We start from the raw sequence: 27,512 nt of genomic DNA on the forward strand, positions 1-27,512 counted from the left end.
CAAACACAGATGCATGAAAATGTATATTAAAATTACAGAAGAGGTTTCCATTTCGGTTTCGCCATGCAGGTTCTTCTCAAGTCCACGGGTCTCTTCTCTTGTTTACAGTGACTCTTTGCCATAAGAAGGTACTAGCTCATATAGCTAAACTTTTGATATTAGCCCACAACAAGCTCTTAGGGAAAGTAGTAACAGATTTATAAACTCACACAATATTATTCATCCTGCCTGCTAATATCTGTCTTCACTACGTCTTTCTTTCCTGACATCTCTCTTGGCCAGGAAAGGTGGGTGGGAAAAACAAAAAACATCAACCTTCTTTCCTTCCTGTCCAAAGTGAGCCAGTATGGAGCCCAGTGTCTTCACTAGAAGCCGCACTGGTCCACTATGAAGTGCATTCCTTCTCTACCCTTTCCTTCCCCCCTTGAGGAAAAATCCTTACCCTATACATTTTTAAAAATTTTAAATACTGGTCATGACACTTGTGATAATGAGTGGTTTGACAGCTTTCTTATAAGTGCCGTACTGACTGAACTAAAGGACACAAATATTCTAAAACCTGGCTGTAATATAAAGACAAGGCACCACCAGCAAAGTAAGATACCTTGTGCTTCTGAATAGAGGCTGTAATCTGGCTGACATCTTTCCCTAATGTTGTTGTTCTTGCTAGCTTCCATTTCTCAGAGATCCACAATTCTTCCTCTTTGCAGTCACGGAAGAATTCAAAGAGCTTCAAAGCATCTTCTAGCTGAGATTTTCTGAAACAAACAGTATATCTTAGTCAGAATTAGGATCCCATGGAGACAATGGTAGCATAATCAAAGAAGAATTTTAAAAATCCATAATTTGAATTGCCCTCAACTCCTCTTTGTCACAGATTAATTTGTTCATGGAAGAAGACAAAGGAAACAAAATTACATTTCCCTCTTCCTTTAGGAGATAATCACGTGGTATTCAGACTTCACATAAAGCAAGTCATAATAAATGTTGAGAATGAAGCTATTCTTCATCTATGAAAGTGAGTGATCTCTTGCAGTCATCTGCAATCAGGAGACTCAAGTTGCTTGTGCTATGTCTTTATAAATGGAGAAATAAAAAATTTCAAATGCTGGGAATCTGTGTCTTCTGATGAAGGGAGAGATTGGCCATCCTAATCAGGAAGAACAGAGCCACAAGCACAGCCCTACCGTGACTTGCTCAGAGCTGTAAGGCTCTGATACAGCTGACGAAGCATCTGAACTTTCGCATAAAGCACTTCTGGTTTAACTGTGCTGTCCTTGCTGATTTCTGCTGTCCTCTGGGTGATGTGTGTCAATCTATCATCATAGGAAGAGATCTGCGAGTCAACCAAGTTGTGCTTCTGCAGCAAATCTACTACTTCCAGAAGCTGCTTCCCACAGTCCTGGGAATTCACTAGCACCTGCAAACAAAGTGAGAAACAAAAGGCATTGGCAGAGAGTGCATCCAGGGGCTCAGTACAAAGAAATTAGTTGAAAGGTTCCTGTTCTTAACTTCTAAATGTAAAAGAATGTCATCAGCTACGCAAAGCTGAAAAGATGCCTAATTAGAGGTAGCGCACTTCTCTTTCAATTTCACAAGCTAATGGCAACAACCCAGAGTTTCTGTCTACTGCCGTGCAAGTAATGGTCTCTTCAAATAAGCATCTGTTTTCACACTTCAGTTATTTCTATTGGTTAAGCACTCAAGGTCTCATAATTCATGGGCACAAGGAACAGCCCTTTGCTATACACCCATGTGTAGACAGATTGATTTACAGTCTGTATTTGGAGAATTTTACAATATCCCATTTTATATTTTGACTGCCATGGGGTTTTTTTGTTTGAGGAACTTACTTGCCTTTGCTATCTATATAATGAAATCGAGTACTTCATAGTGTTTAATTGGTGGCTGATGAAGGTACCAAGTGCTTAAAAGTCTGTCCTCTTTCTGATTGTATCAATGGATACAATTATCAATCCTATTGTATGATGTTATCTTTCCTTACCAATCTTCTCCCTGATCCTCAGGCTTTTACGGTTCCAACAACATTACTACTATTAGGTGTTCTTTGCTTACTAACATTAGGACAGAAAGATTCATAACTTTACAGATAGCTCTTTAATTTGAAATTCACAACTTCACATAGAATGTTTACTCTTTCGACTTAGGCACAAGGCAACTTGTAGTCATAAGGATTTCTCCCTCTTTAAATAAGACAAGGCAAGACCAAGGGATGTATATATACTTCCTGCCATTACATAATCAAGATGAAATCAGTTATTTCCTATGCTAAAGAGAAGACTTTGGGCTCTGACACTGGTAACACTTGGAAATTCTTGCTAAAAGCAGTCACATTGCATTTACAGTGGAAATTTTCTCTCTCACAAGTTTAGATACCTGAAAGCAAGACATATGCCTGAGCTAGTCCCCACCTGTATAATCACTGGAAGTACTTCCAGCAGGTAATTTGTAAGCATTACATTGAATGGGAACAGGAGGCTGTTTTATTCCACTTTTGCTATTACACTTCTAAATTTAGGTGAGATTATTTCCCATCTTTATTTTACTATTTACAGGGTTCACTCCCTGTAATTCCATATCTGCCTTTCTGATTAGGGAGAGCCCCTGTAGCAAAGCCTGGTTTTCCTCATGTAGCTACCCGCAGTGATGAACTGAAATGCACAGTTAGGCATCTACGTAAAAACGGTGTATTTTTTCCTATAGCTGATAGACTTATCTTCTGTTCACACCAAGCAGTCCCTGGAATGTGGGGGCTTTTTTAGAGATATGCAGTGGTAGCAGTGCAAGCTCTGTACCAGCTGAGAGGGCTCAGTACCTGCAGTTCTTTCAGCTCTTCCATAATGGCATCAACGTCCCTCAGGAGGCCCAGGATTTCCTGCATTGTACCCAGGGAGTGTTGTCGTCTCTGCAGCTGATCCAGAAGTTCCTGCCATTGCTTTGAAATGCTGTTTTGCCTACAAAGGAAGGAAGAGAAATTACTAATTTGGACCAAAGACTTTGGGCAGCACTGGGAGATTCTCAGTGCTTGCAGCTTCAGAGGAGCTAAATGAACACACACAACTCTTGCCACTAGTGCAAGAGGACAGGCCATGATCACAAAACAGGTCAAAGCACTGTTATCTAATTAGTGTGATCACAGAGAGGAATTTTGACTAGCACATCAACTGTTATTGACTTTTTAAAATTTAGACATTGTTTTTATGGATCCTTACACCTGACATCCCACATTGCTTTCATCTGATACAATGGAAAGGCTTGGAAAAAAAGAAGTGGTCTTTAACTGGCTGCTTAAAGTAAAAAACTAATCTAAACCATATAATGAGTCACAAGCCGATGTCATAAAGAGTTTGGTTTACTCTTTTATAACTGTTTTTCTTAGTTTTCCAGTAGGTTTCTGATTTTGTCTGAATTTAGAAAAGCACTGAAATACCACAAGAGAAGTTATTTGTATGGCATTCTTTGCTACTGACAAATCAGGCTATATTGATAATCAGAGAAGTCATAATTTCTCAAGATTTGTTCCAAACTGGAGTCAATCTGAGAAGACTTCGTGCCTTAACTAATCTGTATCTCCCTAGACTACACACTGAAAAAGAAATGTGTTGATTTGTAAAAAAAAATTTATCCCTCCAAGCAGTGTGGATGGAAGACAGAATTTTTGACAGAACAAGTATTTTCATGTATAATGAAAATATCTTTGAACTATTTTTCACCAGAAATCAGTCTGAGGGTTTGATCATTCAAGAAAAAAAAACTATTAAAGAAGATGAAGCATTTGTCTTATCTGCTGAAACTGTTCACAGGTAGAAGAAATTCCTGCCAGTTCTACTCATGAGGAGCAGAGCTATGATACATAGCTACCATTTGTTTTCTTCCACCACACCACAGAATTTCAACTAATTTCAACATCCAACACTACAGTTACATGGCTGTGACTCACTTCTTCATGATTTGATCTTTGCCATGATAGTTCTCCTGGCTGATGACTGTGGCCATTTCATCCAAAGCTGTGAAGCGTTCCCTCCTGGGGAGTACATCTGCCACAATGGCTTCCAGCTTCTTGCTAGCAGCCTCCATCCTGTCTGCGCTCTCTGGCCAGAAGTCCTGTGTCCCAATCACTTTCCTCATGTCTTCCAAGTAGGACTCACGCAGGGCTGCCTTCTTCAGGAACCTCTGGACTAGCTGTTCCAGCCTTTCTAGCCTCAGCATCTCCTTCTGCAGTGCTTTTCCCCGGTTGTGCTCTGCCTTTTCCAGGATAATCCAGTACTTTTCCACATCCTGCAGTGTCCTCCCCTCTGGAGGCAAGTACGGCCGTTGGTTGTTGGCTCTCTGCTTGGTCCTGATGTTGAAGAGATGAGCTTCAATCATGCCCTTCTCTTGATATTTGGGGGGTTTCTCTACAGTGCGGAAGGTCTTGAAGTTGGCCATGAGCAGCCACATTTCCTGAAGAGAGTTGGGGAAATGACGGTCATCCAGTTCCATCACCTTCTGTTTAATCCATTTCAGGAGGTCAGAGACCATCTGCTCATATAGAAGCTTCAAGTCATCTATCTCCTTCAGGAAGAACACGATCTGTGATGGGAATATGAAGTTAAAAGCCACATAAGGAACAGAATGAGACAAGGTGTATGAACAGAGAACATCATCTTCATAAACCAAGTTTAGGATTCAAATAGTTCACTATGTGTCAGACATAGTACTTAACAAGCAGGTTGTCACAGTCATCGCATTTTTATACTAATGTGGTGACAGTTGTCACATCTGAGGCCAGATGAAATCCTAGAATAACCTTCCATAAAACACAGACAAATAAATATTATTTAATGTCTCGTTTCAGTTTTTATTTATGGAAAGGTTAATTTTGGAATAAAAAACATGCATATGGAGACTGTCAGCAGTTCCTACGTGGGATGACTAAAAAGCAAGAATCCCAAATTGAGGGTTCAGATTTTTTTGTTTCACAATGAAAAAACTGATTTTTTTTTTTCATTCTCATTCCTAAACCCCCCAAAATTCTATCCCATGTAATATGCATTTACTCTCTGCTAGCTTCACCACCTTAGGCTGTTAGGAGACCATCTGACAAGATCCTGGTTCTGTCACATGCCCACAGCAGCCTGTGGTCAAACAGCCCCTTCTCAATCTCTTTTGTTGGAGCTCTTTCTCTTTATATAAATAATTAGAGAGTGTCTTGTAGCTAAACAGGGGGTTGATAAGGATGTTAACTCTGATTCAATACTAATTTTCCAAGTCCAAGACATTTATCTGTTTCATCTGTGGTCTGACCTACCTTAATTTCAAGCTCACGTTAGCACTGGAGCAAACATTTAGAATGAAATCATAAGGAAATAAAAAGTATTAGAACTAAATCATCCTTTCTTCCTATTTCACATCTTTTTCCATCTTTTTCTTTCTACTTTATATTATATTTTTTCCTTGCCCTAACTTAGTTGCCCTCCTACAAATGTCAGGTTTAATGCTGAGCAATGTTGTCTGCCTCTATTGTTCCCCTGACCCACCTGCTCCAGCCAAGCAGATTAGTAAAGACTCAGTCCCTGCAAGTTGTAATCTGCTTTTACCTACCAGAATACACACTTGGCAATGACTAAGTGTCACAGTGTTGGAAGAGGAGTAAAACAGCACCAACCTTTAGTGCAGGAAAAGCAGCCCGTGACATCAGGGCTCCCTTCTGTATTTTCTGCCATCGTACCCAGTTCTCGCTGAAAGATCCTAGCAAATGCATGTTCACCTCACATAGGAGGAGGAAAGGAGATTTATCTCCCCGAGCTGATTCTCTCTGCCATCCTGGTCACACACAGAATCTGAACTCAAAGGCTTCCTTGACACATTCAGACTTCCCTCCCCAATCCTATTAGTAAATTCAGAACTGCCTATTTGATGGGACCAAGGACATGAAGAGATTAATATCTGTTCCATTCTCTTTCTGAATGTTTTTGTGTGTCAGAAATGCAGGAAGACAGGAATGGGATATTAGAGATAGGCTAAAAATAGGGAAGGAGGCAAAGAGAGAAAAAGAAGCAGGTAAGTGGAAAGACAGAGAGGAAAGAATAAATATACCTATACAAAATGGAAAAAACAGTGGCGCACAACAAGAACTGAAAAAGGAGAGAGTAAGAAATACTCTTTTTTTCCCATAATACAAAAGTTATGGCCTATTTGATAGTTATAGTTCCTCTAATACATGCTTGGTGACTCAAGGTCTATTTCAGGTTTATCAGAGGAAAAATAATGTCTCCTGAACAAAATCCAGACACCCACGTGTAGACGAGTCAAATCCTACTACCCGCTCTCCTCACTGATGTCCAGTCTTTGTTTGACCAAATTCCAAGTCCTGCTCTCATCTAATGCCTCTTTTCAGAGAACATCACTGTTACTGGCGCATGTTTTGGGATCATCTTGTTCTTGTCCCAGACCACTTTGTTAGCTGAGTAAACCCTGCTTTGCAAAAGCTTTTCACCTTGTTACCACCAGGGAAGTCTTAGTGTGGATTTTATTGCTTCCCATTAAGCAATATATTCCCCCTCTCAACTGCATAGGCAATTTTCTGAGTCCGGATGTTCATGTCGAATCCCATCCTGGGTGTGTAGGTTTTCTGCAGGCTGTTTGTTTTGTATTTTTTATAAAACCAGTAGAGATTATTCTGAAGGTAGAAAAGAAATTCTCTCTGAGCAAAGTGGTGTTCAGTGGAACAACTACAAAATTCCTTCAGCTTTCCATCAAAAAGATACAAGTAGTTTTGAATATAACTCATCATCATAATTGAGACAAAAATGTATGTAGAAACTGACAAAACATTTTTTTAAGCTTTGGGTTTGTTTGGTTATTTTCCCTAGAAGTGTTTCCTCTTCTTTTGCACTCCCTCATTTTTCATGTCTTTTTTTTTTTTTTTTTTTTATTATTATTTTATACCTAAGGAGTTAGAAAGAAAGGATGAGATTTTCACAGGAAATAAAAATCCAAAGTAGTGTCACAGAATAAGGGATCATCTTTCCTATTAAATCAGAAAATTTTTGACTAGGTCTGCTTTTTCCTAGCTGTAATCCTCCCAAGATTAATGAGGTCTGTACGCCTCGATCTGCCTTGAAGCCACATCAGTTCTCAAACAGAAACTATGAGGTAAAAAAAGGATTCATTTTCAGTGAGATAAATGCAACCCCTTTTAGAGATCAGAGAGTCTACAGACACTTCTCAAGATTCAAGTGATGATAAAAGGTCTTTCAAATGGCTATGACATTTGATTCACTTCAAATGATCCGGAAGTTGAGCTTGCACAAAAAACCCCCACCACATTTCCAACATAAATTTAACTTTATGTATTTAAATTTTAACAGCTGAAGACAGCAATGCACTTACTTTGGTAAGTCGCTTTTGTATTGTCTGGCCTTGTTTCAGTCTGGAGAAGTAGTGGTAATAGAGTGACACATAAGTCATGATGGATCTCTCATCTGGGTAGGGTACTGCCACATCCTCAGCATCAAGCAGTTTGCTGATTCCTAGCTCCTTCTCAGCAACATCAAAAGCATTGTTCAGGTTTTTGATGGGCTGGTCCTGCCGCAGTGAGCTATAGTGGATAAGATCAGGCCTGGACAAGGAGAAGAACGGGGTGTGGAGGGGAAGAAAGATTTATGTTTGTCACAAATTCTTTCAGATTATAAACCATAAACTGTTTATTAGACTATGGAATGTGACATTAACACAAATTACTCTGTCTGACCCTGAGTTTCATTCAAGAACGTCACCCCTTGCCTATATAACAGGAAGAAAATTGTCCCTTATGAAATTGAAGTACCACTCCCAGCAAATTTCTGCCTGTCACTTATTTCTCCTCTTCACTGATGGGTGAAAATCAAATCCCGCTAGAGAGGTTATTCTGAAAAGGGAGGTGACTCCCAGCTGAGAAAGTTGCAGGATCCCACCGTGGTATCCTGCCAGAAGGTGTAGCAGAACTATTAACGGGAGAAGAAATGTTCAAGGTTCTGCCATGTGGTTTCTCTCTCCTGCCTTGGGCTGTATTCTTCACACTTTTACAAAATGGCCAGAGAAGGGAGAAAGAAAGAGACTGGAAGGTTGCTTAGTCTGTTACAGTTGAACCAGAAGGTATACATGCTCCCTAAGCTCATACAACAAAACCAGTCTCTAAAATAAAGAGCAATGGGAACATGAGAGAAAATATCCATTTAAGAAAGAAGAGTCTCCAATGAAAAAGGGCACAGAGAGAATTTGGCATTTTCTTGACAAATACTTGTAATTCAGACCCTGGAACAACTTGTGCTTGAGATAGGAACAGCAATGAGCCACTCCTGACTGAACTGATCCATCATATCTTGCCTGTGTGCGTGTATGAGTGCGTTGAAGGCCAGCCCATCACTCCAGCTTTTGGAGAAGTCCTTCACATTCACATTGGAATAGCTGGCAGTTTTATGCTGACACCAGAGTAGTAAGGCTTCATTGGCAAACAGAACATCAGCTTTATTTCCAAATTCTTCCTGTGAAGAGAGCAGGGAAAAGAAAAATCAGTGTGAACAATATATGGAAGTAGCATCAGTGAGTTTAGGCTTATGTTCCCAAAGATAACTTTGTATTACTTCTGTCTGATTCACAAATCCCCTCAAAGTCATGACCTGCAGACTGCATGTGCCATGAAAGTAGGATGATTTAACATGAAGGTAGAAGTTCTCTATTAAAATAAAAGTAAACTCAGAAATTATAATGGGAAATGCAGGTGTTGAAAAGTTTTAAAATGTATTTTTTCTGCAAGGTTTGTAGAAATTAAGTTGAAAGCCAGTCTCAGTTTACTTGCTTCCTTCGCTGTGACCTAGAACGCAAACAAAATATAATGTATCCAGGTCCAATACTAGAAATTTCAACTTTGATTTCATAATACCTTTATAGAATCTTATGTTTCATGCACTTAGAGTACATGTTAAATAATTTTAAAATTAATACTTTTCTTCAGAGAAAGCACAAAGGAGCAGCATGCAGTTCAAATCTAGAAAGAGCTATTTTCAGATAAACTGTTTCTAGAGTCAAATCCAGTAAAAAGCTTGTGGAAGAGAGTGAAAAACATGAATATCCTATCTCCAAGTTACTGTTTGCTGCCTTTGAGAAAATATAAAGTGGATTCAATTGCTTTTAGAAATTGCTGGCTGAGTAACTGGGTAATATTATAAGAACCAAATGATCAAAACGTTTGGGTAACATCAAAATGGTGCCTGCCAGCCTGAAACTCTACAAAGTCTCTGAAATAATCTAAATCAGGCAAAAAGACAAAGACACTGTTTTACCTTATCAAGTTTGATAGATGAGATCTGAAATCGAAGTATAATGATCCAGATAAGCCCCAGGATTAAGGTTCTGTCACCATCTACGATATTCTCAGGACCAATCACTTTTACTTGTACCTGCTAATAAAGCAATATCCACTCAGTACAGAAGTACTCATGTCCAGCTCTCTGAAGGAGGTATCTGTGTACCAAGCTGTTATAGAAGAGAGTGTTCAGGGTGCTTTCTTAAGGAAACAGGTTTTACGTGATCCCTTCATTTATCTATAGAACTGCAAGATCCCATGTTCACACCCTAGGTCTTGTGCACCAAGGATGAGTTTCAGCAAAAACCTGGCAAAGGGACAGTGGTCTCAAAGATTTAAAGTTCCTGTAAGGGTTTTGAAAACCGGTGGTTGCGAGGAAAGAAACACAATCCAGCGCTCCTTTCCTCCAAAGGAGTGACCGCATGGCAAATTCAGAGACCACCTTCTCTGTTTGGTCTACAGCCAGCTAGCCAGCGTTATATCTCTTGGGCTCACCAAACAGGACAAACACCCTACTAAACAAGACATGGCTGCCTTCTTCACTATTATTTGAGCAACAAGCAGGCCTGTAGTTTATGCCAACAAGGCGATACCTCTTCAAGAGGTCTGAGCATGCTATAGTGGCTCCTGCTATCTGCATGATGCCCTCTCTGGAGGCTGGAGTTGTGACAAGTGGTGGTTGCCTGGTCTGGCTGGCAGAGCCTGGATGTACACATGCCACTGGGCCTTACACAGTGTGTACCCTTAGCAGGCACGTATTTGCTGGAACCCCGTGCTGTACTGCATTTGTTTTGTAATTAGCAAAAATACATACTTTCCCATGTCTACTGCTATGAAACCCCTCTGCTCCTTTGGAATTCATAGCACAGAGTTTTGTGTGGTGCTTTCCCAGAGAGGTCTACAATAAATTGTTTGCTCAGAAAAGAAAAAAAAACCAACATACTGACTTGTGGCTGAATGAGGATGCACAACTGGAATAAATAAAACCACTGCAATAACTTGCTGAAACTGTTAGAATCAGAGCTCTAAAAATCTCCATTTTTATACCAGGTAGCTTCCCCTCTGCCTAATGTTTGCTCTCCCCCAGCATCTGGGAAAACATAACATCTAGAAAGGTATAGAAATGCAGTACATTTTTAGGTGTGACTTGTTTTGGGGGGACATTACCTGTTTATAAGTCTTGTTACTCAAATAAAGAAATTAAAATCTGATTAATTTTTTTTCTTTTAATAAAACTGCTAGCCTGCCTTCAAAGAATACCTTATCGTGTACTATAGAGGGAAATTATAATGAACATAATACTATAATTACTTAATAATATACATAAACTGTTGTGATCTCTAATATAAATACTAATTTACCTTGGATTTCAGAAATGTGATGGCTTTGCTGTTGTTCTCTAAAAAGTGCACTCTCATCTTTCCCCGGTTCGGTCTGGGCAAAGCTTCTCCGGAGAGCAGCTCAAGGAGTTGCATGAGAGAGATGCCATCCTTTAAGTCTCTGTAAATATCTTCTATTTCAACCTTTACCTGTGAAGACCAGTCAGACAATACAGACTCTGGCTGAACTTCTGGCCCTTAGAACCCCCTACTTCTAATACTAAACAAAAAAAACCTTCTTGCTGTTTCACTGAGTGTTCTGTATGTCAGTGTACATATGCAAAAAGTATTGACTCTTACATCACAAAAAATCGATTTGCAGGAGGACGGACATTATTTATGAAAGTAGGCTGAAGTAAAAAAAAACCAAACCACAACTGAGCCAATAAAGAAAAAAATAGGAGATTTTGAAAAATAATTGAAAAAAATAATTTTCAAAATAAAATATTTGGAAGTGCTGACATTTTAAAATTCAATTCAAATGAATCTTTTCAACTTTTTATTCTGAGCAAAGTATTTCATTTAAAAATTGAGCTGACAAACCTATTCAATGACTCAGTTTTTATTCCATAGTCTCAACAGTCTGTCACATCCTGCTTAGACCTGTGCTACCACCCAAAGTCTCCATATTTTAGCCAGACTCTCACGCTAAGTAAAAGATTAAGATCTTTTACAAAAATGTGTTTCATTGCTGCCAGTAGTGAAGTCACCCAGTGCTTAGGTGATACATGATGACATAGTGTGTACTCTGACCTGACAAGAACTTGCCTTGGGTGTTTCCTTTTGGCCTTATGCCACTAGCCATCAAGAAGTGACATTAAAACCATACCACACACCCAACAATAATTTGCTGTGATTCTGAAATCACGATAAATAATCTTTTTGTGTTTAGAGAAAAAAAAAAAATCTGAAGTCGCAGCTTTTTTAATTCAGCTAATAGTTACATGTAGCAGGAAAAAAGGACATGTGCTTTTTCATTCCTGACTAATTATTGAGCAGTTGAACAGATCTTTTCTCCAGAGAAAGAAGAAAACACTGGAAGTGTAAAAGCAACTCAGAGAGACTTTAAGTCTGTACTGTGTGGAACAAGAATTTACAACTTTCTCAGACTGATTATCTCCATGAAAAAAATCCCTGTTTTGTTGCCAACTTTATTTATTTTTGCATATGAAATAAACTTAAAATTCTGCCTATATTATCATTAAAAAAGTTAAAGCTGTTACATTCTGTGACACTTCTGTAAATGAAGAACAGTTCCATTTACATTTGTAAAGAGACAGTCTTCATAGATCTCCTTTATGCCTCACCCAGCAATAGTTTTAATAGCTTTGTTGCATTGCTCTTCTCATAAAGATATCAATCACAGATTACTTAACAAATTCAATCCAATAGCATCCTTAGTGCTAGACCTGAAGTAGTCAACAGTGCAGCTGAGAATACTGCAGTGTCCTGTAGTATGATCCATGTTATGTGTGTGTTGAAAAGCTGAGACTACACTGCTGAGACAACCTAGATAAGATGTCAGTCTCCACACCATTTCTTACCATATATGGTTTGGAAAGCTCTCGCAGGTTTTTTTCCCCTATGCTTTTACAATACATGAACAAGTACTGTGCAGAAAATTAAGACTGACATTTTAATCTTTCAACTTGAAGGCATTTTTAAAGTGAGAAAGTATATATATTTATCTGTAGCTAAACAGAAATAATTTCCTATACTGTAAAAATCTAACTTTCTGCAGTGGCAAAACAAGAATGCAGTTCTTCTCTCATGATAAGAAAAATAAGTTTTAAAGTTTGTTGTGCTCTGAGGTTGCCTTTGCACCAATCACCAACTAAAAACATTACACTGAAAAAAATGCATCTAATACTGAAACATCATATAACGGTGATGAGCTAGAATGGAACCAAGCCTGGTCCTGCTTGGTGTTGCCAAGGTCCATTTTCATTAATATCAACTACTGACTCTAGAAAAGGGAATTGGGTTTTGGATGACGTAATTCCCTACCGTGACAGCTATATCATTTGTGCCCAAAACGAGCTTATCTGCAGTAAGTCTGGAGACTTTTGAAATATGCTGGAGTTACCTTGCACACACAAATCAATTGCACACTAGCTCTGAAACTTTTTGGAAGTCTGAAACTTACTGGAAACAAGCTGTTCTGTACTTGCATGGTAGTATGTCTGAAACTGCTAGACTTAAGACAACTTTTTCAGAGCCATTGAGCAGCGACTCAAGCTGGACTGATCAGGCGAAGCAGAAAGTCTTAGATTTTTGCCAGGCAATTGAGAATTGAGCACTGTTTGGGGAAATCCAGACATCTGCAGATACTTTACTTTTATAGGAAAAAGAAGAGCAAATTAAGATCTTGCTCTGAGATGATCACCAAGATACAGTGGACATTGCAATATGACAGGGTTACAAAAGTGAACCCTGATTTCAGGGGGGACTGGTAAGGTAAAAGATAGAGTGTGGAGCACTTTGGTTAGTCCTTGCTTGCTTATATGCGTAACAACAACACTCAGGAAAAGTATGTGAAAGATAACATCAAAAAGGAATACAGTGTGTGAAATAAATGAAATAAAATCCAGAAAAAAGTCCCCAGATTTAAGGAGCTACCTACATTATTCCTGAAGAAGACATTGTTCATCCAGTTGGTGAAGGTTTTCTTTTGCATGGACATACGCTGCTCCTGCAGCTTTTTGATATGATCTTTTTCATATTCAGTAGCCATGGTTACCTAGGAAGTCAGAAACTCCAGTGAAGTGCTCAGTGCTGAAGAGATCTGCCTGTCCAGCTATAAAACACAGTAACATGCCCAGAGTATGTAAGGAACCCATCCCCAACGGGTACAAGATTCAATACCACACCCAGTATAATACCTTAATTTCCTTTTGCTTGTACTTTGCACTTTAATTTCACTCAGCTTTATTTTTAACTTACGTGAGTTGTCCCTTTTAAAACGCATCTCTAGTTTCAGGATGAAAATGTGACATGTATCTATGCAGCTTTACTTTCTTTCTTACACTCTCTCCCCAATCACTTGATCCGTGAGGAGCACCACGATCTGAAAGCTGTCAGTAACTTCCTTGTGTGTGCTGGAAGCACACGATAGAGAACCAACCATAGACCCTGTCAGAAAGAGGGATCTGCAAATCGCTTTCAGTGCAGTGCTTGAAAGTGTGTTATGTTCTCTGAAGACTGGTTGAGCTGCTGCTGCTGGTTTTCAGACCACAGTATGTCCAACAGAAATCAAATAGCTGCTTAGGAAGGAAATAGAACCAGCTTGGTTCTTTCCTCTCAGGAGTTCACTTTTTGCATATCTATCACTGTAAGGATAGTGACACTAGTCCATAATCACATGGACACAGTCCTCAGCTGGGAGTCGGGAAGGGTCATTCCTCTTCCCCACACTGCCAGAGACTTGTCTGCCTCAGCCATATCAGTGAAAAATTAGGCTTGTAATTCATCATAGCACCTGAGCTGAACATTCAGTAAGGTTAGAAAGGATGAGTCTTCCCTTTAGAGTCTGTGATACAATAAACTGGATTTCAGCTCAACCCAACAACTCTTTTGGATTTATTTGGCTTATGGTGTAAACCTGTAACAGCAGTGACCTTGCTGTTATGAAGGCAAGAGTATCACTTATAAAAAAAAATTAAAAATCAATGTAAGGTCTATAGTTACAGACTTCTTTAGTGACCAGACATCATCTGCTTGGACTTCTGCTTGGACTACTGCCATAATTAGAAGTATTACCTGGGTATCAGCCTAGCTGTGAAACCAAGAAACTTGTTGTAATGGTGGAAGAGGAGAGAGGTGTCACTGTAAAGAGAGAATGGAATGAAAAATTAAAACCTCTGACAAACTGCAGAGGTGTGGAAAAGGGTGACCAAGGGTTACCTACTTCCCAAATATTCTGTGTCCATTTTCTGAAGGCCCAGTTCTGAGCTATCCTGGGCTCTGTACTCTTTTAATTCATAAACCATAAAATACTGAAAAAAACCCATTATCTGTCCTATCACAAGAAGACAGCAAGAGGGAAGTAGCAACAGGAACTGCTGCAAATGGAAAGTCTCTTGCCTGATAGTTTTCTTCTGTGCTCTAATAAATCTGAAGAATTTTGCCATTTTAGAAGATGAAAAGGTGTGGAAAATGCAGAAAAAAAAGAGATTTTTTTTACTGCCTTTTTTTTTTTTTTTTTTTTTTGAAGATGTTTCTTAACTGCCAGTGCTTGACTTCTACAAAATAGGGACAGCAAGCATTGAAGCCTGACAGTTCAGAAACAACAAAGAGAAGGATCACAACGATAGATGAAAGCCTTATGAAAGAAAGAATTTAACAAAGTTTGAAATAGACTATAAAGAAGATCCTCTACTTTTTTATCTTTCAGGCTAGTTCAGCACTGCCTACTTTCTCCATCTGGAGAGCAGGTATTCAAAGAATTGCCTTTCCCTGCCAGAATGGTGATATGAACTCACTCCCCCATGTAATAAACCCATATAGTTAAACCATATCATAATGCCATTTGTGAATTTGTCAAATGATTCTTAGAATATCTGTCGACTCCTTTTATTAAAAGGGTTTTTATCCAAGCATTGAAGCCACCCTGAACAATGACCGAACTGATTTTATTTAGGTGCAGAGGAAGCTTATGTGTTATGGTACTGCCTCACACAAAAGCTCACCTGTTTTATTAAACTAGGTTAGAAATGCTCCCTGCACTAGTAGATTACTTGAAGATAGATCTGTAATAGATTACCTGCATTTCCAGGATGAAAAGGCAGTGCTAAGAGCCAAATATGGCTATAATGATATATAACAAAAAAAATAAAAGAGCATGAAAAAAAATTTGACTTACTCAGGTTTTGAGGAACTTCTTTCCGACATTCAGCAGTTGGTCATTCTGAAGAATGACTTTTAGTTGTACATCCACTCCTATTACTACATTCAGTTTGCTGCTTTCATGCAAAGTGACCTTTGAATTCAGGAACAGAGACCAAGTATTTATGATCTACCTATGAACCTTTCATCTGATCTGAAGTAAATAACCCATCAGAACACAATGAGTAAAGGTTGTCACAGGCCTTGTCCAATTCTTACGCTCAAAAATAACGTATGAGCAGCACCAAAATTGCTATAAAGCAGTGAAAACAGTCATCCACCATGCTGATGCTTTGGTAAAGAATATCCTTCACAATTGCACTAAAGGCTCTAACTGACCACAGTTTGCTTTTCTAGAGGACTTCTTACCTGGGAAATTGAACCTCACAGTGGAGTCTGAAAATGAAAGCACAGCAGAGGGTGCAAAGATCAGAGCAATTCCCAAATAGTTAAATTGGGATACAGCAAATGAGAAGGTGAAATTGTGAAGTGTTAGGAATTTGACAGTCACTGCTTTGAGGAAGCTCATGTACACGGATAGCTGCTGCTGACAGGGCAAACTGGGATCAAGCTGGCAGTGCCAGCTGCTTCTTGAGTATACTATTGACAGACTTCTCGTTAATAACAAAAGGGAAAATAATTCTGATAACTGATATAGCAGGGAGTCCTTTCTCTCACTTATAAGGTCACACAAGCACAGAACACACTGACCTGGCAACACTGCAAGGAACCAGAGGGTTATTGCTGGGAATCACAGCTAGAAAGCGGGCAGGCATCTGAAATCAGAAACTGTAAGTGAAGATGTCCAGCTCAGAGATGAGGTAAGGGAATAGCAATCTTTTCCGTCCTGGCAAGCATAGTTTAGTTAGCATCTAAAAGTGATGAGAGGAAACACTTAAAAAGAAATTAACAACCCGCCCCAAAATCAGTACAGATAAAACTTGATCAACAAAATCTGTATCTTCATACACAGCTGTCCTGGTTTCAGCTGGGATGGAATTAATTTTCTTCCTAGTAGCTGGTACAGTGCTGTGCTTTGGATTTAGTGTGAGAACAATGTTGATAACACACTGATGTTTTAGTTGTTGCTAAGTAGTACTTGCCATAAATTAAGGATTGCTCAGTTCCCCCTGATCTGCCAGTGAGCAGGTGCAGAAGCAGCTGGGAGGGAGCACGGCCAGGACAGCTGACCCCAACTAGCCAAAGGGCTATTCCATACCACAGAACATCATGCTCAGTGCATAAACTGGGTAGGGGTTGACTGAGAGGGGCAGATCGCTGCTTGGGCATTGGACAGCAGGTGGTGAGCAATTGCGTTGTGCATCGTTTGTCTTTTCTTGGGGTTTATTTCCCTCTTTTTTATTATATTCCTTTTCATTACAATTATGATTGTTACTATATTTTATTTTTGTTATTAAACCATTCTTATCTCAACCCACGAGTTTTACTTTTTTTCAATTCTCGTACCCATCTCACTGGAAGCAGGGAGGAGTGAGCCAGCAGCTGTGTGGTACTTAGCTGCTGGCTGGGATTAAACCACAACACTCCTCTAGAAAAATGTCATACATAGTGTCACATAAGACAGCTAAAAATAAAAAAAAAAAATAAAAAATAATACATATGTTACAGGTATTACTCAAAATGTTCCCTCCAAATTCCTGGACTTGCGTTCACCAGCCAACTAATGCAATGTAATTCTTAATGATCATTAAATAGGAGTAGGATGACAGGAGGAAAGGGATATAAATTCAGCAACTGGTTACATCTCTTCTGTAAGCATGTTGCCTGGTTATTATTCCACTCTTTTCTGTCTTGCTTTTAGTTCTACCTACATTCTTCTAAAGGTAGCATTGTAGGTAGTTGGCTTAAATCTGGTACAGGTTGCCTAGGTTGTGTGTTTTGAGAAAACGTCCTCACTCCTATCAAAGAGAGGGCAGAGGACCAGTAGGTGAATTGGCCCTGGATGCAGGCATTTCTCCCTATTGCAAGTTAATTATTAACTAAACGATTAAACGTGTGAAACACTGCCTTTGCTTTTTATGATGATACAAGGCAATCAAAGATCTGGTATAAAATTTCACTGCCTCCTGAATATCTGTCTCCTTTTGTAGTATCGATAGTTCAAAGTTAAAATGGTGGACATTTATGTGACACTGACAAATAAAGCCATTTCCTCAGTTATTTATATCCTAACAAGGTAAAAGGAAGGGCACAGCAATATTTGTGTGCAGTTTCCTGGAGGGACCAGGAAAAAATCACCCCTCCATGCTAATTATGTGCCTTCTCTTGCTGCCTTCACAGAGAAGGGGAGCCTTGCCACCGACCTCAGGAAGGAGAAGAGCCCAAAGAGCACACTCCCCGTGCCCTGTTTTCAGTCTGACATGGTTTTACCTGATGGCAGAAGTGTTTTCTTGTTTCTTAAGAGGAAGGACCCTGATGCTGGATTCCCTTCTGCAAAGTAGCAGTCACATAAGACATGTTCGGTTTTTTTAGTACCCTTTCTTATCTGCCCACAATCTTAAAAAAAAAAGAGACCCTGGGGATCAAACAGACCTCATGCCCGAAGAGCCTGGTTTGCAGCCTCAGAGCTCCTCTGCCCCCAGCCCTTCCCCCACTGCTCTTCCACTCCTGGCAACACCATGTAAAATAAAGAGGGATGTGATGCTTCCTTTCTACCTACTAGATTTAGTTTTTTTGAAATATAGTGGCCCTCCTCCTTCCACAACGTGTATGTGAATTCCCAGCTCCTCTCTAAGGCAGGAAGAAATGTTTAATCCCCCATCACAAAGAGCACAGAAGTGACAGGATGGGCAGAGGGGTGCAGATGTGGAGCTTGCTGCTCCCACTCCCACCCCTGAGCGGAGCGAGGGCTGATCACCATGAGCTTTCCCAGGACAGCAGAGCCCTGGGTCTGCAGAGGCCTCCTTGGCCCCACTCTGTGGGTGCCAGTGCTGGCTTCCCTCTGGCACTGCCCTTGCCTGCTTGGATGGATGGGGGGGTCTGCCAGAGGGGAATACATTCGCACAGGAGGGTGCAGATGCCTTCATGTGCCAGTGTCCCTACATAAGGCTGTTCACAGTTGTCAGTCCAGTAACTAAATGAGCCCTTCATTGTACCAAGCTACTCATCCATGCTCTGAGCTGCCACTGAGCAAAGCCAGCTCCCATTTAAAAGCCATGTGGCCATACTCATGCCTCTTACAGAGGACTGAGTTTATTCACATGGGTCAGGTAGAAGGTTTGGCACAGTCCACCACCCTCCATTACATATGCTTTGCATACACACATTCCTGAAGGTAGGTGAAAATCCTTTCTGATCTCTACTGAGAAGGTTCCTCAAATCTCAAAGAAAATAAGTATGTTAAGTGTAAACACGTGCACAACAGCTTAGCCCTCTGCGTCTCCACACTGTGTCTCCAGACATGTTGTTTCCACATGTTAAGATTCTCAAAACAACAAACATCTGGGCCTTGACTCTGTGAAGTAGGAAGGCAGTCACCTCTCACCGCCATGGTCTTTGTAGCCACCTGGGTGCCAAGTAAGCACATAGACTAGCCTGCTGCCTGGGGCCAGCAGCCTGGGTCCCACAGGTAGCCCTCCTCTCTGCTGCCCTCCTCAGCTCCAGCAAGCACTGATCAGTCTCGATCAAGGAAGCATGGACACAGGCGAGATGAACCGTGATCCCACAACATTTCCTAACCACATCTTGAATTACAGCAAATCTTAGACCTCATTGTGCCACAGAGGAGCTACACTTTGGATACTGAGAACACTGGAGAGCAGCAGGCAGTAATTATTGCAAGAAGCTGTTCGCTCATTTGGGATACTAAGGCTGAAGAAAAGTTGGGGAGTTAGTCAAAAGCAGCTTAGGAGAGGCATGGAGACCTCCAGCTGTCAGTCTGCACTTTCACAGGCCTCTCAGCTGAACTTTGTCCTTTAATAGTCAAATACTTCTCTCAGCTCCTCTCCCTGCGGGGCTCCAGCTCACCAACCCCAGGCACACCGCCCCCCCAGCCGCCACATACCTGCCTTCCCAGCGCTACCGTCACCAGCCGCCCCGGGGGCAGGGGGGTCCCGGCGGATAGAGCCCCAGCTCCTCTTAAAGCTGAGCTCTGCCTGGGAGGATCTAAACCGGCATCCCGGGATGCTGGGTTGTTATAAACCTCAGCCTCCCCATGCTCTAGTCTAAACTAGAAGTTGCTTTTCTCTTTGAATAGTTGGCTAGCGGCGACATGACATCAACAGGGAGCAGAATTCAAGCAGAACAGTCGAATTACATCATCCAAAGAAACTGGAGCCCCTCGCTGCATTTGAAAAAGAGGACAGCTTAAAGCAAAATCAGATGGATTTATTTTTCCTGGCATGAAGAAGTTCAGTCATCTTTTTGAAGCAGAAAATATACATTTGCTTGTTTAGTCATGAATTAAAGATATTTTCTCCTTGGAGCTGTTTACATTATCTTGAAATTATCCTTCTGTTTCTGAACCTCAAATAGTTAACATAAGAGCTTCAAAGGCTTTGTGGCATGAACACATGGGACAGAGGACTTCAATTCTCTTTCCATTTCATACAAACATAAAGGGTTTCAATGACAGAACAGCCTTAATATTTTGAACATCAAACTGAAAATGGGCCTTAAAAATTGCTGCGTTGGCAATACCACATCTAACTAGTGTATTTTTATCATCTGGTTCAGATGTTTTCATTTCTATTCACTGCTACTAAGGAATGCCACTGCATGAGGACAAAACTTCTTTACAGCTGTATTTTAGGGGGTTGTTTGTATATTGGAGTGATAAAGCATTTAGCATTTCAATGAAACAAAATTATAAGACTTACATGCAGATTGGCTCCCAGCACCCTTAGTACCAGAGCACTGTACCCTGCCCACGGGGATGGCGTACGCCACAGCATGTGCTCAGGTTTTGGTCCCCCACTGCCCCAGTCAGCAGAGTATTGACTACAATCACAGCTCCCTCCCAGCCCAGCCATCCCAGTCTCATTGTGAAGGCCACCCAGCCACATAGAACGGTTGAAAGTAGCTGGCAAGAGACATAGCATCATATGAACAGTTAACATTAAGGGTGAGGATTTTAGCAGGGAGATAAGACAGGGTAGTGCAAAATGAAGAAAATTTACAATTACTCCTCATTGTAGGCTAAAATTGCCAAGTCCTGAACTTACTGGTTATATTTATGTTGTTAGTTAACTTCTAACTTTCAGACTTGACATGAAATGAATACATTTTTTTTAAAAAACCACAAATTATCTGAAAAGGAAATCATTAAGCATGAGCAGCATCTTTCAACAGTTCCCTGTTTAAAAAATGATAATCAGAAATCCTACAGTGCTTCTGAAATATAGTATCCGGTGAGAGATACATACCCTCCATGTAAAACGAGCTGCTTTCACTACAGTGAAATCTTCAGAGCTCCAGACTAAAGTGGAATACGGGTTGCTGAGCTAGCAACACCGTGGAAAGAACGTGGACAAGCTCTATCTCAGAGAAAAGTATAGGTGGGAGAACAAGTTCGCAGTATTCACTGGACCAGAAAGTAACTGAGTCCACGGTCTACTACCAGGTACAAATCTGTGCTAGCATGAAGTCCTGTGGAGAAAGGGAGAGGAACCCATGTCAATACCTTGGTTTCCATGAGAGAAGGTATTTTTCCTTCAGAGGTCAGAAAAACTGCATAACAGGTTAAAAAAAAATAATTTAAAAAGCTGTAAAACAGTTTGGGCATTTGTTACAGCTCATTGCCATATTTATTTCAATACTTTATTTCAATTTGTTATTTCAATAGCTTATTTCAATTTATTATTTTGATAGCTCATTGCAACAAATTCTGAGTGAAGGGAGGCACCACCAGCAGGTGTGTTTGTGTATCTGGCTAAGCAGGGCAAGGCAGCCAACTCCTTCAGCAGGGGCTTAAACCCTCACCTTCTCCAAACTATTCCTGATTTAGAAGGAACAATTCAAACAAGCTGCTGCAATTCAGCACCAACGCAGCCTCCAGGAACCTGCAACATATTGTTTGCCCATGAAACACTTACTTTGATGTGACACATGGCATGACCACCATGAGCGTAACAGCGTCCCTTGCTAACACTGCTACATACAAAGCCTTTGAACTCTGCAGCAACTTAGATTTGACAGTGGTAGGAGCAATAGCTAAACTGTAGTACCCTGGTGGCACAGATGTATCTTCAGAGATGCTGCAAGTTGTGTGTATACACAAGGGCAGGAGGAATTCATTTAAGCACAAAATTAATGTTCTATTGATTTAATTGGTTATTTTTAAGTAATAGATAGCACTGGGTGAAAGATGCCCTTGGATTTTTTGGGACAAACACATCAAAGTACTTTTTGCTAAACTGCTACTTAATCTACTCTTACTTTTGAAGGTTAGTACCCTCACTGAAGTTAAAAGAAGTGCCTCTCAGCTCAAGTTTCAAGCTTTCAATCCACACAGGAAATTTTTTATTTATCTTTCACATTTGGACTTTAAGGAATTTCCATGCTTAGACATTAAGAAACTCCAAAATTACATTCTGCTATAAAAAGCTAATTACAGAGAGATGCTGGAGGTCGGGGTTTTTTCCTTTTTAAATATAAATTTAATTCTGGAGTCAAGCCTTGGTGTGGGCAGTAATTTCAGCAACAAGTTCAAGGACACACAAGAGAAACAACCATAACCTATTACGGATACATAAACTGAGGTGGGAACGTAAGCAGCTTGCCAAACAGCTACCATGCTTATAAGTAGCAGGATTATAAAATTCTAGTCACTGAAGGATTAACTTCCAGAAATCAGCTTACAAAAGAAAATCTCAGGTAGTTCAATATTAGTTTATTAAATCAGCAACTTTTATCACCACTTTCTAAAAATGATTACAAAGCATATTAAAATATATTACAGTATCTGCAAGGAATTTATTGTGTAATAAAAGTGCAACAATAATAAACTTACAGGGCTGCCTAGTTGGACAAACTGAAGCACACTGCACAGATCAAGCCTTCCCTCAGAATGCCTTTGAAGTGAAAACAGTATTTTAACAAAAATATTAGAAAAGATGAGCATGTGAAGTATAAAACAAAGTTTATGTTCATTCTCTCAGTGCTAAGTTACACATACTCATCAAACCATACACTTCAAACTCTGCTTGAATTCCAACAATATAAAGAGCCGAAGTGAGCACACGTCGTGAAGGGAAGTGAGAAGAGTGCACATTTCAAGTACTGGGGATGAACAATGCTGTTGAAAGTCCACGACTAGATAGTGCTGCTTTGAGACTGGGTTCCACACAAACTCATACCATCCCCAACTAACAACTGGGACCTTGCTCTGACCTAAAAACCTTTGTAAACTCACAATTTTCCAGCTGTCACAGCTTCAGAGGGCTCTTGCTGTCCTGTCGTGTAGTTAGGAGCTGTGGCCCCACATCTTCTGTTTCAATCTACAGCAAAATTCTAATTAATTTACATGGGAACAGAACTATGGCTGGGAATTAAAACTGTGTTGTGGAATAGTTGGAAAAGAAGTAAAAGCAGCAGTCTCTATTTTGGTTTATGGCAGCAGACCATACCTGTGGGCACTGACTTCACAGGATGAATTACTGACAGTTTTGAATAGTCTCACAGCAAATGTAAGCAAAATCCTCGGCATAAAATGTCCAATAAATGCAACATCTTATTCCTTCTTCAGCAGAGATTAATAACAACAAATTGAACACCAAAGTTTACTTCATAGTGCTGTTCCAAATAACTCCTAGAGCACAATTTCATGAGAGAAGTTAATCCTGCTCACTTCTCATGCTTCTAACACAGGGACTCACTAACTCCACAGAACATTATCCAAACTGGTGCGTGTGGCTGGTTTAACCAACTGAATGGGCTTGCAGGATCTGACAAGCCAGAGAGCCAGCAAGGCAAATGGAATAGGCCCACAGGTCTGTGAGGAGGTAGTGAGAAAAGAGATCCCTTCCCCTGAGCAACAGCAACCAACTCTATTAGTTTAGCTGTGCAAGAAGCTGCTGTTTAAAGTCCACATGAAATGTACTTTATTCCTATCAGCTAAGTACAATGCTAGTGCACTGCACCACATACTTAGAAATACATTTATGCATGTAGCTCTGCATGCTGATCCTGAAACACTTCTATTCCTCCAGATAAAAGAGAAAATCCACCTCTACTGTTATACATGCTTCATACATTCCCCTTCCAAATTCTATAGGAAAACATAGGAAGACATTTCAATCCCATCTAGACAGAATATTTTAACTTATCAAAATGATGCAATTCAATTCATCTCCCCTAAACCCAATACAGCACACTGTCATTGAGACTGAAGAAAAGGTTGTGTTCTCCATTTTACTACCAGTAAAGCTAGGGGAAAAAAAAAACAAAAAAAAAAAACAACCAAAACCCACCAAAAACCAAATCACTGAGAAACTATTCTGCTCCTCTCATGCAGGGAGGATATTTCTACTGGCAGGGGATCACATGGCTCCGACGCATTTGGAGCATCACCCCTGGAACCTACACACAGTGGGAACTCAAACATGGGTCCACCCCTGGAACCCTGTGCTACTGAAGGGCAAGGTAAAGCAAAGGTGGAAGATCAGCAACTTCCCAGATTCTCTCAGCTTTGCCCACACTACAGCAGTCACAATACACAAGCTTGCTTGCTTTTTCCTAGTGGCTTTCCTTACTAAGCTAGTCAGGTTGGTCATTAGTGTATGAATTTGTTGCTGACTACAAGCACTACACACAAACAAGCATACATTACCACTTCTGCAGCCTGTTTTTTATTTAACAACTCCTGCAACGTCTATAGACTACTTCTTGTTCAAAAATAAATTACACAGAGCATCAGTTACTCTGCAGATGTACAGTCACACAGGTAGACTCATGGTCCAGTTTCACAGCTCCACCGAAGTGCACAGAGATGCACTAAGGCTAATTTGGCTCCTAATTTAGGTCTAACAGAAACAAAGTTGGTATGCTTGAATGAGAGGAAAACCTAAGAATTCAAAAAAGGCAAGCAAGTCCTCAAGAACTAATTATGCCAGGATATCCTTGATGCAGGCCCGGAAGCATGGCAAGGTAAAGGTGTTCTGTTATTATTTGTAATAGCTTTATTGTTTTCCCATGGTAGAGACCTGGCAAAGTTCATGGTAATTTCACATCAGAACAGATGCAGAAGATAAGAAGTCCAGAAAGATCTGAAGTATTAAACCTGAATGACACAAACGTACGATTTGAAAAAAGAAGCTGAGGTTCTTCTTAAGTCACCTACAAATCTGAACACCTAAGCGTGACTAAAATCTTAACTGGCAGACAACATGCGATCTACTCCCCCCTCCGGCCCCTACTGCAAAGATGCTAAACCACTTTCTGGCTTGCTCCGTTTCAGAAGGCACTGTTTCTACCACTTACTGAGATTCAAAAAGTGCTCAAAACTACAGTACCTTTGATGTGTAGGGGATTTCATACTACAAACAGAATACGAGTCCATTCCTGCTCACATGTGCAGAGCAAAACTGCCAAGTTTGATTTTAGAAAAGAACTGGCCCTCCCTGAAAGACTCAAGTTCACAGGGCCAAAAATTTGTGTTCTTTTAAGGTACTGATAAAAATCAGTTGTAAGCAGCCAGTATGTTCAACTTTGACTGTGTTAGAAAAATGGATGTTTATTAAGCATCCATTCCTTTCACAGATTGTTTTCAAGAAAGGAATAATATCTGGAGGGACCAGGCTATCATTATTAGTCAATGTAGATTCCCCATCTTTCAAATATGCCACCATTGGAATCAAGTATCTCTTTTGTGGTTGTCAGCTACATGTTGGCAAAAGAAAGAGTTAAAACCTTTTCTTAAAAATATTATATATAAAAAAAATATACAGAGATAACTGTATCATTACCTGTAAATAGAAATTAAATACAAATGAAAATTTCCCAAGACAATTTGATGTGCTTTGAAGAGGCTTTGAGCAATGCACCTTTTCTGAATAGTGAGGCTTCATTTCAACGGAAATGTGGGGTTTAAGCTTATGAAAACATTCTGCTGTCACTTTGAACAATTCAGAAATTTACTGTCCACAGAGAAGCTAAACTGAAACTTCAAAAGAAACTCCAAATCCAAGGAACAAAGGAGATTCAGTTCTTCTAATGATAATACTGAAGAAGCAGTTCTTCAGAAAACAAGACACAATGACAGATTGAAAGAATCATTTTAATATTTTGCAGTTCTAGCTATAATCAGCAAAGTTTTAAAACAAGTCTGCTCACATTTTGAGCACCTAAAAGACTCTCCCCATTACTCTTCTTTTACTAATCCCTTATTAAATAAAGAATAAAAAAAGTTCCTTTTACATCAGCCTTTTCTTAAACTCTAGTTATGATGACTCGATGCCTAAAGTATTTTTTTTAGCATAGAAAATATTCCTTGCATAGGCAGGTGAATTTAGCATTTAGAGCTTCCCTGCATTATTTAAAATAGGCTGGAGAAACTTATGGTTGATAAGTATTTAGATTTGGTGAAGGTCAGTGATTTTTCACACATGGTCTTTTCTGCTTCATGGTTATAAAGGCAGCAAGACACGGAAGCAAGACTACAAAAACATTTTCACCTTACAGCAGAGCTATACAAGGCACTTGTGTCAAGCATGTCTGAGTGAAGGTGCAGGGACAGCTACACAAATGTTTCCCTGCTACCGCGCTTCTAATTTCAGTAACTTGCATGAGATGTGGGATTTAAGGATCTAAGCCTGATTTCAAATTTTGGTGAACACATTTGTTGAAATATTTCCAAAATCCTCATTCTTCTCGTTGTATTTTTCACTCTGCTGTCTGGAAAGGTTTCCTGTGAGATGGTGGCACCAGGTGGGAAGGCAGTGTGCCAGGCAGTTCATACCCATCCAGTTTAATCTTGATGAGATGTTTTGCTAATGCAAACTCCTCATCATCCAACATCCCATCGCCATCACAGTCTGAAAGTTTCCAGATCTTCCCCAAGACACTGTTGGGTAATTTGGAAGTCACCATCTCCTTCTTTGCACTAATCCCAGATATTTTGCCATTAATCGGTGACAGAGTGTAGAAAATCTCATCATAAGCAGGTTTATCTTTGGCAACAACCCATTCTTCTTCATCAGCTCCTTCCTTAGCACCTTCTCCGTACCCATGGCCAAAAGGTCCTGCCATGGTGCCGTCAAATGCTCCACCTTGTACCATCTCTGTGGGCATGCTGCTCTCTTCCTGTCTGATCAGGCTCATCAGGGAGGCAATTTTGTTGGCCAACATGTTATCCACAGCTTCAATTAGCTTTGGTTTCAAAGAATGAAATTTGGTGAAATCATAAGTCTCCAGCAGCTCCTGTCAATAATAAAGGTTTCAGGGACAGTAGTTAGAAACATTTCAGATATATTGAAAAGGTTAAAGAATGAACTTTAAAATAATCTGTAATCTTTTGAAGCAGGTTTCAAAACTGAAAGGCCTCCTGAAGGAGAAGCAAAGCTGACATACACCCAATATATTGATGAAACACACTAAGACAATTTTGCAGCCATGTATGAACCCATCTATTAAATGACACAATTTTCAAAATGGCAATGCATAAAAACATGACAGTTGATGAATGTTACCCAACAACTTTCCATTTGGTGATTTTCTTCCAAACATCAAAGAAAGTATTCAAGTAGATCCTCAGTCCTGCTAGCACTTATGCAAGTGTTTAAAGCCAGTAATAAATCCAAGAGTTTGCAGGACTGATCTGATTTTATCTTCTTGTTTGTGGTTAGGTCATGAAGAAGCATCCTTTACCAGTAAAGAAAAACTGAGCTGGGATAACAGCAGCAGCATTTTTATAGAACTGCTGCCAGAATTAATGAAGTATGGTC

The 27,512-nt window shown here is 40.0% G+C and overlaps 2 protein-coding genes across 3 annotated transcripts in view; both read right to left on the reverse strand.

Moving 5' to 3' along the window:
• Positions 1–14,040, reverse strand: part of SPTBN5 (spectrin beta, non-erythrocytic 5) — a 97,864-nt gene extending 83,824 nt beyond the window's left edge. The window contains exons 1-9 of one of the 2 annotated variants that reach the window (XM_074909575.1): positions 13,352–14,040; positions 10,711–10,878; positions 9,327–9,446; positions 8,371–8,528; positions 7,396–7,624; positions 3,962–4,593; positions 2,837–2,975; positions 1,188–1,420; positions 605–758 (exon numbers count right to left, since the gene is read on the reverse strand). In XM_074909575.1, the coding sequence (XP_074765676.1) occupies positions 605–758; positions 1,188–1,420; positions 2,837–2,975; positions 3,962–4,593; positions 7,396–7,624; positions 8,371–8,528; positions 9,327–9,446; positions 10,711–10,878; positions 13,352–13,462 (1,944 nt within the window). In that variant the 5' untranslated portion in view covers positions 13,463–14,040. Of the gene's footprint in view, positions 1–604; positions 759–1,187; positions 1,421–2,836; positions 2,976–3,961; positions 4,594–5,668; positions 6,828–7,395; positions 7,625–8,370; positions 8,529–9,326; positions 9,447–10,710; positions 10,879–13,351 lie in introns of those variants that run through there. The other variant, XM_074909576.1, reaches the window with a different exon arrangement.
• An 8,402-nt stretch (positions 14,041–22,442) lies between these two features.
• Positions 22,443–27,512, reverse strand: part of EHD4 (EH domain containing 4) — a 32,932-nt gene continuing 27,862 nt past the window's right edge. The window contains exon 6 of the mRNA XM_074909578.1: positions 22,443–26,988. Coding sequence (XP_074765679.1) covers positions 26,452–26,988 — 537 coding nt within the window. The 3' untranslated portion in view covers positions 22,443–26,451. The remainder of the gene's footprint in view (positions 26,989–27,512) is intronic.

This window comes from Athene noctua, chromosome 6 (assembly GCF_965140245.1).
Source record: "Athene noctua chromosome 6, bAthNoc1.hap1.1, whole genome shotgun sequence".
NCBI lineage: Eukaryota > Metazoa > Chordata > Aves > Strigiformes > Strigidae > Athene > Athene noctua.